Source organism: Papio anubis, chromosome 16 (genome assembly GCF_008728515.1).
Source record: "Papio anubis isolate 15944 chromosome 16, Panubis1.0, whole genome shotgun sequence".
In the NCBI taxonomy this organism is placed as follows: domain Eukaryota; kingdom Metazoa; phylum Chordata; class Mammalia; order Primates; family Cercopithecidae; genus Papio; species Papio anubis.
In genome coordinates, this window is record NC_044991.1 from 44,556,107 (window position 1) to 44,571,945 (window position 15,839).

Sequence of the window (15,839 nt, forward strand, 5' to 3'; positions counted from 1 at the left end):
TTTTGGTTGATCATTTTTCATTAGCCCTGGCACCCTAAGCAGTGGAATGTCAAATCCAAATCCAGTCTGTTTCCCCCATTTCTAGCAGGTGTAAGCTTCCTATGTTTGTAAAATGTGGGTAAGAATGGGACAGGATGGGATAGCTAAATTGGATGATTCTTAGGATTTTATTTAGCCATCCCTGGGTCCCTCACCCATTATCCACCTCAGTAAAACAGATACCTGCCCTACCCCAGGCTTTAAGGATAAAATGAATAAGCTTTTGTGAAAGGGCTTTGTAGTCAAACAGTGTGTAGAATGACTGTTATTTAGATCAAAAGGGAATTAGAGCAACTGCTAAGTAAGGCTTCAATAAGATTAAAGCCTTTCTTTACTCATCATTCCTAGTGCAAAATATAATATGGGAGAAGCACTGTCTATAGAAGGGATGAAGTGACCCCACTCCATGTGTCAAATCCATGTTAGCTTTCCTATCCCCGGCACCACCACGTTATTCAGAAAGGACTTGGTCGCCCTGACAGCTGTATTCGCGCCTAAGCGAGGCCATTTTGCCTGAGTCCCTGGGGACAGGCAGGGTGTCCTCTCAGGACACAGAGCCAGCAATGCTGGGGAGAGCACACTGCGAGCCAGTGCCTGGCTGGCGGACCATCAGAGGGTTTGGTTTTTCTCTTTGGAGTCACCACTGATCTCTTTCCTAAGCACTTCCTTCGCAATGTCAAATAGTAGTTGTTAAGACATACGTTTCATACATTCAGGAAAACACTTTGAAGTTTCTCTCTGGCCAGTTTTCTGTTCTTTTCTGCCAGGGTTCTTGTTAAATCATGGATAGTTCATTTTGTTCAGTCTCTTTCAATCAGAAGTCTATTTTATTTTCCTACAGAAAGTCTCTACATTAAAAACAACAACAAAAAAGCAGAGACTACTAGTAACCTCCCACCGGGATATGAGAATTTTAGGCTGAGCTAACGAGGGACCATTGCCCTTTGTTTTTATTTGGTTTCTTTTGTTTAGCAATTAGGAAAACAATAACCGAGTACCCAAAGGTATCTTGCCATCTCAGAGTCAAATTAACAAGGCGCTATCACCTTCTCTAATTCTTAAAATGAATATCCTGGTAATTAAAAGCCCAAAGCTTGTTCAAATGAAAGAAAACAGAGTAGGAGAATACGCCTTCCCAGCAGTTAAGTCATCAAGTAATTAAGCATTTCTTCAGTGAGGCACTTCGCAATCCTCTTTATTAGTTAATCCTCATGCAAACCAGTGAGAAAGATGAGTATAATACCACTACTACAGTATCTTCGAGAATCAAAGAAGGTGATACAGAGTATTGCTTTATAAACATGCAGACATTTAAGACCTCTGGGGAAGAAAGTTAGATATAAATCATCTCTTGGTAAATCAATATTAAAATATGGGTCATTGTTGTTATCATCCATCTTTCAGAAAGGAAGTTGGGGCTAGGATGAGGCAGGTGAGTTATCCTAGTAGCTTCACTGAGAAGCATCTCAGCCAGTGAGCTCATTGTCTTAAACTGGGCCAGGACTGACTGCATCATTGTTCTGGGAACACTGAATAATGCCTGGTGAGAAATTGGGAGAGGACCTGAAGTAGTTTAGAAACACAAGCATTCACACACACGTTGTTATGAAATTGCTTCTCAGGGTCTAGGCGTGGTGGCTCACACCTGTAATCCCAGCACATTCTGAGGCTGAGGTGGGCAGATCACTTGAGGTCAGGAGTTTGAGACCAGCCAGGCTAACATGGCGAAACCTTGTCTCTACTAAAAATACAAAAATTAGCTGGGCAAGGTAGCATGCGCCTATAATCCCAGCTACTTGGGAGGCTGAGGCACGAGAATAGCTTTAACCCCGAAGGCAGAGGGTGCAGTGAGCTAAGATCCAGCCTGGGTGACAGAGCGAGACTCCCTCTCAAAAAAATACTCAAAAAACAAACAGTTTTTCAGTTGATACTTGATTTGTAAGTACTTTGGAAATTGCACCATGAACAAGGCCTGTTGCCCATCCCCTCCCGGCCATCCCTTCTGTCTGTACCTTGCCTCTGACCTTCTGGATCACGCGTGCCAGCTCTCGCGAGGGCTCCTTTGGATCCGCGTGCCAGCTTTCGCTAGGGCTCCAGCCTCCTTTGGATCCGCGTGCCAGCTCTCGCGAGGGCTCCTTTGGACCCGCGTGCCATAGTGAGGACTCTGTAGCTGAGGGCTCCAGCCTCCTTTGGATCCACGTGCTAGCTCTCCCGAGGGCATGGAAGTGAAAGTGAAGAGTGTCATTCCTGGGCTAAGGCAGCCAAGAAGTAGATGGGGCTGCCCCCAGTCGCTTTCCCATCCATCGGCTGAAGGCACCAGGAGATACAAAGGCTTTAGGGGACCCCAAAACCAGGTGATGGAAGGAGCTTGGGCCCCACAATTACCACATGAAGAAAATTCACTACCAACCAGCAATATACATTTTGGAATGCTGAATGGGGGAGAAATAAACTTCTATTGTGTTAAGCCATTAAAATTTGGGGATTTGTTACAGATAGCATTATCTTAATAAATAATTCATCTAACAAAGCACTGCCAGGTCATTCTTGATAAAGTATAACTCTGATATTGTAACCTCCTTCATCCTACCCACCCCTCTATCCTACCCTCTCCCCCAAATAAAACCGCCAAAAAATACAAACAAGCAAACACACAAATAAAAATAATCTTATTTACTTTTTATTGCTAAATGAAGTCCAGACTTCTATTCCACATTCAAAGCCCCCAGTGACCTAGCCTACCTTGATAATAACGGTGTGATACAGCACTTTGCCCTATCTAGATTCTAGGCTACTTATTCCTTCCCCTCAAAGACCTTGGCCTGAGCCCTCCTGAGATACCATCCTTTTGCTGGAATGATCTTAACCCATATTTATGCCCATTGAAAACCAGTCCATTTTTCAAAGAACAGCCCCAATGTCATCTCCTTTAGGAATCCTTCAAGGAACTCCAGATTTTTTTTTTTTTTTTTTTTTTTTTTTTTTGACAGGGAGTCTCGTTCTGTCACCAGGCTGGAGTGCAGTGGTGCAATCTTGGGTCACTGCAACCTCTGCCTCCCGGGTTCAAGTGATTCTCCTACTGCAGCCTCCCCAGTAGCTGGGACTACAGGCGCACACCACTATGCCCAGCTAATTTTTTTTTTTTTTTTTTTTTTAGAGGGGGGGTCCCTCTGTGTTACGCTGGTGTGGGTCTGGGCCCGCCCCCCCCCCCCCCCGCACCCCCCCCCCCCCGTATTCATGCCATTCTCCTGCCTCAGCCTCCCGAGTAGCTGGGACTACAGGCGCCCACCACCACGCCCGACTAATTTTTTTGTATTTTTTTTTAGTAGAGACGGGGTTTCACCATGTTAGGATGGTCTCGATCTCCTGACCTCGTGATCCGCCCGCCTCAACCTCCCAAAGTGCTGGGATTACAGGCGTGAGCCACCACGCCCGGCCAGAACCCCCAGATTTAAAAGGTATCTACTTCTAAACCACCATGGTATCGCACTCTGCTTTTCATTCATTCATTTATTCACTCGAATATTTATCAAGGACTATTTCCTGTATCAGTAAGCCCTGTGCTTGGTTCTGGGGATACAATAAGAACAAGACAGCCTTCAAAGGGCTCACGGTCCACTACAGAAGAGACTTGTCCATAGCTACTGTTAAGCCTAAAATGGCGGTCATATATAGGCACACACACACTTGAAAAGAATTAAAAATAAAGTACCACAGTATGTTAAAGAGGTAACAGCTAACTCAGGTAGGGGAATCAGGACTGCCAGGTCCTGTTCAAAAGTATGTTTGTACCATGGAGTACGAGAAACACATGACAAGCTTTTTAAATGGAAGAAAGCAGGTCTGTTTAAAGACAATGGATAGGAAAGCTGTCCTAAGGTAAGACAGAAAGGCGGGGGAAATTATCCTTTGGGGAAGAGTTTCAAATACATATATGTAGACCTACTAGATAACATATATTTTTGGATTCTGCAGAGAAAACAAAATCACATCTACCAAATAAATTATAAATAGACCTGTCAAAAACAAAAGTGATTATGGCACAATGCATTTTTATTTCTCATTTGTCTGGTCTGACCACCCATGGAGTGTTACAGCTGAAGCTTTAAACACCAGAATTATTTTCTGGAAAGGATAAGTTAAAATTAGATACTTAAAATGGCCCTCTCAGAAATATGGCAGGACAGAAAACACACTTCTTAGAAATGATCATAACTTTTCATGAAATAAACATTTATCACCTAGGGAAATAACCAGAAATATACAAAAACAGTATTTTGTGTGTGTATAGCTCCATTAGTTACAGAACAAATTTCTACAAGTAACGAGAATGCTTCAAAATAGAAGCCATGTTATATATGATGCCCAGGCTAGATGGGCATCATGGTGAAACCCGGTCTGTACAAAAAAAAAATACAAAAATCAGCCGGGCATGGTGGCACACACCTGTAGTCCCTGTAATCCCAGCTACTCGGGAAGCCGAGGTGCGAGGATTGCTCAAGCCCCGGAGGCGGAGGCGGAGGCAGCAGTAAGCCAAGAGTCTGCTACCATACTCCAGACTGGGTGACATGGCGAGACCCTGTTTCAAAAAAAAAAAATTATAGACTAGCGGAATATATTAGGACACAGCATATTATTTGAAATATATTCTTAGGTTAAGAAAGCAGAAGATGAAATATTATGCTGAGTAAAAAATTTCTAAATTAAAAAGTATGTATATATGAATATACATGAAATGCTAGAAGAATGTGTATAAAATATTACCAGTAGTTATCTCTGTGCAGTGAGATTGTGGGTGGCTTTTTTTCTTATTTGTTCAGTTCTATATTTCCAAATTCCCTCTAATTAACATATGGTATATTTATAAAAAGAAAATAAGAATAAATTATTCAAAAACGACCTTCCCATTCACATGCTCTGTCCCAGTATAAGAAATTTTTTTTGACATCCAAAGATTTGGGGCTGGAAACTCCTGCATCGGGCAATTGTAAAATTTTCATAAACCAGCTACTTTACTGCAGGAGAATTCTGTATCTTTGAATTAAAAGAAGCTATTTTGAACATCTAAATATTGAGCAGTATCGACATATCATTTTAGTTAGAAACATGTTCTTTAACAAGAGTCTGCAGCTCGGTTTACATAATCTCTTTAATCACTGAATTTAAAGCAAAATAAATTCAAATGTACCACAGAAAAGTTAAATCTAAGTGGACTGGGTATGTAGTGGACTTCTCATTTAATGAACTGTGGTCATCATCAAAACACCATCAGGAGGAGATTTTTTTGTTTGCATGACTTAGATTTTTTTACTAAATAGGGTCAAAGAATGAGGAGTCTTTTCTAGTCTAGTACTAAAATTTATTTTATATGAGTTGCCCTAGTTAGCTGGAAGCATTCAGGAATTTCCTTCTCTGGGAATTTTAAAGAAAGGCTTTCACATTCACCCCCCAGCCCCACACACACTGCAAATTGTGAGGTCTCCTGGACAAGGAGTGAGTTCATCCCACTTTAATGGTACTTCTCACTATTTTTTACTATAAAATACTAAGAGACTGGATTGTAATGCTTTTACCACAAGAAATAAATGAATAACTATCGACTGCCTCAAACAAGAAATAAGTATGAATGCCTGAGATATTGACAAAGGCCCCTTTTCCCCGAACGTCCCGTTCAAGTCAATATGTCTTTCACATGTGCGGCTGACCCAGCTGTTATCATCTGCAGGGTGCTTTCAAACGAACACTGAATTTGTTGGAATCAGAGACACAAATTAGAGTTTTTACAACATCTATTTTATGTTTCCAGGAAGATTTGTTCCAATCTCCTGAACTGCATTTTAAGCAAGAACATTCCTCTTTCTTCAACAAATCAATTTTCCAGACCATAAAGCTTTGGAAAATATTTAAGCTATAATAAGCAGAACACAGCTAAGAGAAGACATCAACCCCCCACCAAAACAAAACAAAACAAAACAAAACAAAAACAGTTTTAGCAGAGGCCTCAATGATTCACAAGTATCGAAGCCTAGGTAATGGAGCAAGAAAGACAGATATTAGGATGACCACAGTTTGTGAAAAATTCCTCTTCTTCTTCCCTTCCTTTTGAAAATAGCCCATGGGCACCCAAGCAAAATCTAATTCTGGGACTGGCCCAGGGCACTTTTTACCTTTAAAAGCAGCTCCACCTTGCCTATGGTCACTCTGTTTGGGCAAACCAAAAATAAAACAAACACATAAAACAAGGCATGAGTGGATGAAAAAGAAAGCCATGGCATAATTCATGAAAAAAAAAAAAGCTCCTGAAAATACAGTACTATGTCATTTGAGGACTCTGTCTTCAACATGAGAGCCAAAAATAGTTTCTTCATCATCCTATAAGTATTATCAAAGACCTACTGCGTACTAGGCCCTTCATTAAGGACTGGGAATTCGGGGGTGAACAGAGAGTCCAAGTCCTTGTTTTTGAGGACCTGGAGACAAACAAATGAATAAATAAATTCTAAAACTTTAGGTATGGTAAGTACTATGAAGATAATGAGAATTTTAGATGATGATCACTAACTACCTGTATTCTGACTTACTTTAGAGAACTGTAGAATTTTTTTTTTCTTTTGAGACAGAGTATTACTCTGTCGTCCAGGCTAGAGTTCAGTGGCACGATCTTGGCTCACTGCAACCTCTGCCTCCCGGATTCAAGCGATTCTTGTGCCTCAGCCTCCCAAGTAACTGGGATTATAGGCATGCACCACCACACCTGACTACTGTTTGCATTTTTAGTAGGGACAGGATTTTACCATATTGGCCAGGCTGGTCTCGAACTCCTGGCCTCAAGTGATCCACCTGCCTTGGCCTCCCAAAGTGCTGGGACTATAGGCATGAACCCCTGTGCCTGGCCCTATTCTCCACCCTATTTGTTGGAATCACAATTAGGAGCTGTTACAGGGGTATCCAAGAAAGCTTTCTGGAGACTGTGTTAATTTTCTATGCTTGCCGTAACAAATCACTACAAATTTGGGGACTTAAAACAACACAAGCTTATTATCCCATGGTTTCTGTAGGCCAAAAGCCCAGGTGATTTGACTGGGTCTTCAGTTTGGGGTTTCACGAGGCTAAAATCAAGAATGTTCTTTATTGGGGGCCCTGGGGAAGAATCCACTGCAGGGCTCATTCCAGTTGTTTGGTGGAATTCAGTTAATTGAGGTTGTAGGACCAAGGTTCTTGTTTCCTTATTGACTGTCCAAATTCCTTCTCATTCCATGTGGCCCCTTCCAACAATGGCAAGTTGAGTCCCTCATGCTGAGGATCTCTCTGAAGTCGCCCTCCACCACATCTGTCTTGCTTCCACCCCCAGCCCGGAGATAACTCTGTTTAAATGTTCACTTGATTATCTGAGGTCCACCTGGATAATCCATGATAATCTCCCTATCTTAAGTCCTGTACCCTTAATTACATTTGATATTTTGAACAGCGGTGTCTGTTTACTTACTCCTAGAGAATCTGACGGGTATGGGCTATTCTTCTCCTTCTAGGACATTCACTTGGCCAGAAGATTGTACGACATGGCTGCTCAAACGAGTCCAGATGCCTACATACCTGTGTTCTTTGCCCTCATGAACCTGGAAACTATGCATTTGCTCCGGGATATTCTGTTTTTTAATGTAAGTTTGTCTTGAACAAGTCCTGAATTTCTGAAAGTCTCCAATGCTCTGAAAGTCTCCAATGAGCAACTCCTAGGGACAACGTGACAAGGCCCATTGGGGAGCTTCTTGTGGACTGGCTTTCCTTTGAGAAGTCAAATTCAAAGTCTTACACTTGCCATGCAGAGTAATTCTATGTGTTCTACTGAGTATGTGTTGACACTTCACAGTATAAGCAATTAATTCATTCAGCAGATGTTCTTTTCCAGCACACATTACATTCAAAGCCTTAAGCACAGTGGCATGTGCTATATATACTTCTTCAAAACAGTTCTTACCATCAATAGCCGAGACTGGTAGGCAGATGGCAGGTGGCAAGGGGTACCACAAAGAGCTACCGTTTGAAAAAACGTAAAGTGTCTAAATCTTTGGGGTTATTCTAAAGGTGCTATTTACACCCCTTGTGGAAGTTGTAAGCAAGCAAAGATTGTGTTTTCCAAGACTGAAGGAAGCAAAGGGAATGGGTGGGAGGAGGGTTGGTGGCAGTGGGTTTGGGAAGAGTAAGTGGCTCTGAGTGGAGGTGGGAAGCTTGGATTGTTTTTGACAGAATGTCTCTTGCCAGCAGTTCACAATGAGATGGAACTGGCTGAAACCGGACAACACCATTGGACCACACTGGGACTTATTTGTGATTGGCCTCATTGTTGCTGGGCTGATTTTGTTGCTTAGAAATCACCGTGGGTAGGATGAGGATCATGGGAAAACCTGCTAACGGTAACCAGTTCACTCCAAGGTATTCCCGCTAAATAAACAGTTTCCCATCCAAATCAAGAGTCTGCTACAGTTTTCCGCTCAGGGTTGTGATGGAAAATGGACAAGACTTGGGGACTATCCTGGAGAAACAACTTCAGACTTCCTGCTTAGTTGAGAAAACCCTTTGGGGGATGCTGGGAACTGGTCACCTAAGATCTTGTTACCCATCTGTCATCTTGGTGACCTGGTCCCACGTTACGAATAAAGACCACCCCTTTTCATGTTGTTAGAACAACCTCTTCTCTGTCAAGAGGACACATTGGGTTTCCTGACTCCTACAGACAAACTAAGGTGAAGAGAAGGTGGAGTTTGGGGAAGGCAGAAATCCAGATCCCTCAGAATATGATAAAGATACAAATGTACAAATAGACCTTGTACAATTTTGAGGCACAGTTTCCCTCTGTCCCCCAGGCTGGAGTGCAGTGGCAAGATCTCAGCTCACTGGAACCGCTGCCTCCCGGGTTCAAGTGATTCTCCTGCCTAAGTCTCCCGAATAGCTGGGATTATAGGCGCCCACCACTATGCCTGGCTAATTTTTGTATTTTCAGTAGAGATGGGGTTTCACCATGTTGGCCAGGCTGGTCTCAAACTCCTGACCTCAAGTGATCGTCCAAAAGTTCTGGGATTACAGGCATGAGCCACCACACCCAGCCAATATTTGACTTCTTGAGCCTTAGTTTCCCGGTGTGCAAAAAGGGAAGGATAATGCCTATGTTAGACAACTGATATGAAGATGAAGTGGGATAATGGATGTAATGAGAGTGGCACAGGGCCTGGCACCTAGAATGAGTTCCATAATTGGAAACTTTTAATATCCTTTAAAAAACTCATGGCAAATCCATTGGAATGGATGGGGAGACAGCTGAGTTGGTAACAATCTGTGTGGCTTCAGCGCTTTGCAGTTAGTTCTCCAGCTAATGTGCTAGGTGCTTAGGTAGGAAGAGATCTTGCTTGCTTACTTAAAAATCCAATTTAGGGACATGAAAATTTAATTTCTAATGTCAATCATAATCAAAAGGTAGGATGAAATGGTGGGCATGCACTGAGTTTGGGATCAAACAACTTGGATTTGAAGTCCAAGTCTGTCCCTTAGTAGCTGTGTAACTTTGGGCATAACTTTTCCAAACCTCAGCTTTTCCTCCATAAAATGGGATTATTTCCTACCTCACTGAAGAATCGTGAAGCTTAAATAAACCTAACATCAAAAGTGCTTTCTAAACATAGCGCACACACACATACTGGCCACAGTCATTTATTTGGCCAGGAACGAATCCAGGCCTGTCTGAGGTCCAAGTGTTTTAGAGTTTGGGGGTCATGTCCCTGCCTTATTAGGGAGTTCCAGTTCCCAGGGATGCAGCCTAATTTATACAAATGTGCAGGAAGGGGCAGCATCTAAACCACAGGTCAGGGCGTAATGGAGAGGGCAGCCGTGCTATGACATCTCACAGGTGTCAGGAATGTAAGCACATTAAGGACCCGGATGAGAACAGACAGGGGAGTGCAGAAGGCAGCATTGGTGAGCCCTGCCTCAAAGTCTGGATGAAAATGAGCTCCTTAGAGGTAAACTTGTGGGAATGACTGCAGGCAGGAAAGAAAGGGAGACCTGTTCGGGGACTTGCTGTGTAGAGTAGAGCACTGCCTGAAATATAGGAGGGAGGGCAGCCTGAGTTGATGTTTCCCATTTCAGCTCATTGTTCCATGTCAATGTGAGACATGGAGCAAGCTTTGAAAGCAGGAGCGGTTTAGGGGGTTTCAATCATTCAAATGTCCATTTCTGGGCCTCTTCTCCTGAAGCCGCCACGGTAGCAGTTCTCACCACCTCTGTGCATGGTTGGGCACCTTGCAGCCTCTGGGCGCCTCTGAGATGACTGACAGAGGGAGGGAGAGAGCCTCCTGCCTGAAAACCACTGATGCTTCTCGGTTATAGCAAAATCCCACCCGCTCTATGGGCACACAGAGCCCTTCTTCATTTTCTTGCTTCTGATACCTTAAATAAAAATGGATAGCCTATGGACCACAAGGTATTTAGTTTTTTTGTTTGTTTTGTTTTTGTTTTTTTGAGATGGGGTCTTTCTCTTTCACCCAGGCTGGAGTACAGTGTCACGATCTTGGCTCACTACAACCCCTGCCTCCCAGGTTTAAGTGATTCTGCTGCTTCAGCCTCCCAAGTGTACGCCATCACACCCAGCTAATTTTTGTATTTTATTTTTATTTATTTATTTATTTTGAGATGGAGTCTCACTCTGTCACCAGGCTGGAGTGCAGCAGGCCTGGTCTTGGCTCACTGCAACCTCCACCTCCCAAGTTCAAGTGATTCTCCTGCCTCAGCCTCCCAAGTAACTGGGACTATACGTGCACACCACCACATCCAGCTATTTTTTTTTTTTTTTTTGTATTTTTAGTAAAGACAGGGTTTCACCATGTTGCCTGGGGTGGTCTCGAACTCCTGACCTCCAATGATCTGCCTGCTTTGGGCTCTCAAAGTGCTGGGATTACAGACATGAGCCATGCGCCTGGTCCAAGGTATCTGTTTTTTAAAAATCTAATTGTTGGCCGGATGTGGTAGCTCACACCTGTAATCTCAGCACTTTGGGAGGCTGAGGTGGGTGGATCACAAGGTCAAGAGATTGAGACCATCCTGGCCAACATAGTGAGACTCATATCTACTAAAAATACAAAAATTAACTGGGCGTGGTGGCGGGCGCCTATAATCCCAGCTACTCGGGAGGCTGAGGCAAGAGAATCACTTGAACCCAGGAGGCGGAGGTTGCAGTGAGCTGAGATTGCATTACTGCACTCCAGCCTGGTGACAGAGCTAGATTCGGTCTCAAAAAAAAAAAAAAAAAAAAATCTAATTCTCTTTTGTAACTGCCTTAATTTCCTCCCCTAATTATTCATTAAATTGGAGTAGCTCTTCAAGTAAATCCATTTTTTAAAAGTCAAGTCAGGAAAATAATTTTGTCTTTCTGGAGCAGGGGGGTCCAGAGTCATTTTCTCAGTAACATTCTCTTGGAATTCTTTTCTCCAAAACCTTGACTGGTGGGGGTGCTGTAGTTTGCTGCATTCCCCTCACTGGGCATCCCAGAAAACCCTAGAGAAGAGGGCGTGGTGAGGCTGAGAGGAGAGGAAAGAAACATTTTGAAGCACCTGCTATGAGCCAGGCTCTGTTTTCCATCTGTTTTCTCATTTCAACTTCATGATGAGGCTAGGAGGTAGCTAGAATGACCTCTATTTAACACAGGAGGAAACTGAGGCCTGAAGAAGCTAGAAAAGATCACACAGTTGATAAATAATGGAGCTGGGATTTGAGTCCAGATCTAACACCACAGATGTTCTTTCCTCTATGTTACGGTTCCAGTTATTGCTTGCTTCTTAACAAACTTCTCCAAAATTAGTGCCTTAAAACAACAATCATTTCATTTTATCTCACGATTTTGTGGGTCAGGAATTTGGGCAGGGTGTGCTCAGGGGATTCTTCTGATCACTTAGTGGATGGGCTGTTCTAGAATCCAAGACAGGTTTACTCACATCCCTGGCACTTTTGCTGGTCTCAGCTGTTACTGTTGACCAGTATACCCACATGCCAGATGTGGCCTCTTGGCATGGTGGACAGAGCATTTGGGCCTTTTACACTGTAGCTCACCATTCCCACAGAGAATGTTCACAGAGACACAGGCAAAAGCCACAGGTTTGCTAAGACTAAGCCTCAGAAGTTCTAGAACATCTCTTCCACCACGTTCCATCAGTCAAGTGTTACACTCCGTCTCTCAGTGGGAGTAGCAAAGAGTTTGCAGCCGTATTTAACCTACTATAAAGATACTGTTTAAAAATCTACCAATGGTCACATAAATTCCAGTACAAAAATTGGCAGAAGAAAAATGCAGCCCAAGCCTGAGCTGCCTATCTTGGAAAACAAGGATTAGACAGCCCAGTCTGACGCGTGTCTGGCCCTCTTCATCTTCCCACCTTTCAGACTGAAGAAATACAGATGTGTGATGGTAAGTGAAGGGTGGAAGAGATATCCTCCTCTGTTACTTAGCTAAACACACACACCCCATCACATTGGCCACTACACACACACATACTTAAATAATGCTCAGCTCTTTGCTTTGGCTCAAGTGATATGAGCCAAGAGATGCAGAGTCCCAGGATGGTTGGGACTCTCTGCCTGGGGCACCCTAGGTGCAGGCTCCACTCCTGTGTCTCAAGACTCATTCCTGACATGCAGTGGGTGGGAGACACACCCCAGACCCTCTCCACCACCTCCCATCCTCATTCAATTTCCCTTCCTGAATCCACAGTCCCCATAAGCCCAGCTCCTCTGCCTCAACTCCTGGCTAAGGTCCTCCTGCAGGGATATGACCTTCAGCATGGGTTGCTATCAGCCATCCTCTGCCCTAGGGTTCTGCTGCTGGATAGAGGGACACAGGAAATTGTGCATCCTTGGACTGGAGAGAGAAAGCAGCCCTCACTACGGACCAGCCTCTAGATGGGAATGTATCAAATAAATAAATTGAACTTCTCTTGCACTATGATAGGCGATCGTATGATCATGTATTCCCTAAGCCTTATTATGCACAAAGAGCATCTACTTCTTGCCAGGTTTTTTTTTGTTTGTTTTTTGTTTTTTTTCTTTAGAGATGGGGTCTCACTATGTGGCCCAGGCTGGACTGGAATTCCTGTGTTCAAGTGACTCTCCTGCCTCAGCCTCCTGAGTAGCTGGAACTACAGGCACACACCAGTGTGTCCAGCTCTCTGCTTTGGGTTTTAGTATCAAAGCTGCCCTCTTAATAGTTTAGCATTGGGTGGCGCTGGGCTTGGTATTAAAGTGTGGGAAAAACCCTTACAAACCATCCTGCTAGTCAGGTAGTTATTGACTGGAGACTCATGGTCTAGAAAATTCATGGTTTTTAATTTTCAAATTTTAATTTTACATTGCATTTTATCCTCTCTTAGAGTAAATGATTAGAAAACCCAGAACTCCCACTGTTAAAAATAAACCTTCACAAATTGTCTGACCATGAACGCCATTTTGACGTTGTTTAATTTTCAGCAACTTCAATGAGCTTTACCTGAAAATTCCTCCAAGTTCTTCCAGGCTCTCCCACTGTCTTGTACTGTTCCCCACATCATTTATCAACAAGAACACATTGACCCGTGGCTGGAGACGGTGGCTCACACCTGTAATTCTAGCACTTGGGAGGCCAAGGCGGGTGGATCACCTGAGGTCAGGAGTTCGAGACCAGCCTGGCCAACATGGTGAAAACCCTATCTCTACTAAAACTACAAAAATTAGCTGGGCATGGTGGCAGATGCCTGCAATCCCAGCTACTTGGGAGGCTGAGACAGGAGAATTGCTTGAACCAGGGAGGTGGAGGTTGCAGTGAGCCAAGATCATGCCATTGCAGTCCAGCCTGGGTGACGAGAGAAACTCTGTCTCAAAAGAAAACACACACACACACACACACACACACACACAGACCCACAGCAGATGCACTGGGAGGGAGTCTCCAAAAAGATTCACTCCTATTAAGAGAACCAAGGAGAAAGGTAACAATACTCAGCCACTGTCTTCACAATAGCAGGCAAATCAGATCAGGACAAGGACTCCTCAGCAACATGAAAACTTGTATCCCTACAACAGCTGTGAGGCCACCTTGGGGCCTGGCCCCAGCAAACTGGGGAAGTAGATATCTGCCCCAGCCAGCACAGAGCAGCTGCGAACTGGCATGTGTACAGGCCTGGAATGAATCTGAGGTAGTCCAAGTATTTACACTGAAGGAAACCAAAATATTTCTCCCTAAAATATTGAGGATTGGTGAGCTAACGACAACTGAGATGTACAGAGACTCTCTGCCTCTCCTTTGTTTGCCTAAAGGCAGAACATAAATCCTGTCTTACTGGAGACAGCCACTTATCAGCCTAGAGACGGCACTAGCAGACACCAGAGAAACCTGTGAGCAGACCTTACTTCATTAGTATCTTCCCACAGCTTTCCCCCTTCGAGAGACTGGAACTGTTCTCTCCTTTGTCTTGTCACTGCACTAAAATTCATTGCTTTTTGTTAAAATGCTATTTAAGCAAAGCTCAAAGCCTCATGTTTCCAGCCAATGCTTTGAGAGTTACTTTGCAGAGAGAGTTACTTTTCTCCCCCATGATGAACATGACATACGTTATTAAGCTTACTTGTTTTTCCCTTATTGATTTGTCTTTTGTTTCAGGAGGGTGCCTTAGTTATGAACTTATGAGAGTTGCAAAAAGATTGTATCATTTTCTCCCCTTCCACACATTATACAGAAATCGGAAACCAAGCAGGAAGAAGAGTCAATGCTATAGGAAGAAAAGGGCTTCCCTTAAGAAAGCCTCATAAACATTTCAAATTTCAGCCGTGTGGTTGTCTTCACTTAGGTTCCCCCAGAAGCTGACCATGAGACAAGGATTTTTGCATGCAAATAGTTTATTTGGTATGTTATATTGAAGAAATATAAATCAGGAAGGAAGCCAGTACAGAGAGTTACTGTAAAAAAATTGCCAGTCTGGGCGCGGTGGCTCACACCTGTAATCTCAGCAATTTGGGAAGCTGAGGCAGGAGGATCACTTGAGCTCAGGAGTTTGAGACCCACCTGGGCAACATAGAAAGACCTTGTCTCTAAAAAAATAAAAATAAAAAACTAGCCAAGCGTGGTGTTGCAGGCCTGTAGTCCCAGCTACTTGGGAGGCTGAGGTGGGAGGATCACTTGAGTTAAGGAAGTTGAGGCTACAGTGAGATGAGATCACGTCACTGCACTCCAGCCTGGGTGACAGAGTGAGACCCTAGTGTCACAAAAAAAGGTACCTCTGTGAGTCACCAGAGCTCAGTCCCACTGGGGAACTCTGGTATAGAGCACGCACCTCATGGTTATCCCACCCAAGGGACATGAGGACAGGCTATTTATTCACAACTGCTCACAGTCATTGGTTGAGGGGTGCTTTAAGTGGAACACTAATTTTCCGTAGTTCCAATCCCCCATGTAGGAAGGTGGAGCCAACCGGGAAAACCCCTGGGCAAATGGATGCAGGTGCTTGCAGTTAGCGGCTTTGCCTGCCAGCAATGAGAAGCCCCGAGGGGACGGGGCCAGGACATTGGCAGCATCTGAGGCAATGATTAAGAGCTGCTTTCCTGACCCTCACACCCTTTCCTTCAATAAACAATTCCCTGAGCACTTATAGTGTCCCAAGCACTCTGCCAAAGACCCGGGAACTAAGAGCTGCCCACAGGAAGCTTGCAGTGTGTGCTGTAGAAGAGAGAAGACCCCATTATTAGGGCATCCACTCTGTGCCAGGCACTTTCCTGGAGCTAGCTCACTGCAT

The 15,839-nt window shown here is 43.9% G+C and overlaps 1 protein-coding gene across 6 annotated transcripts in view; it reads left to right on the forward strand.

The window, feature by feature from the left end:
- Positions 1-8,503, forward strand: part of SEL1L2 (SEL1L2 adaptor subunit of ERAD E3 ligase) — a 106,585-nt gene extending 98,082 nt beyond the window's left edge. For 3 of the 6 annotated variants that reach the window (XM_031656108.1, XM_031656111.1, XM_031656110.1), the window contains 2 exons: positions 7,569-7,697; positions 8,299-8,503. In XM_031656108.1, coding sequence (XP_031511968.1) covers positions 7,569-7,697; positions 8,299-8,421 — 252 coding nt within the window. In that variant the 3' untranslated portion in view covers positions 8,422-8,503. The remainder of the gene's footprint in view (positions 1-7,568; positions 7,698-8,298) is intronic. The other 3 variants (XM_031656109.1, XM_031656112.1, XM_031656113.1) reach the window with 2 other exon arrangements.
- Positions 8,504-15,839: the final 7,336 nt, after the last annotated feature.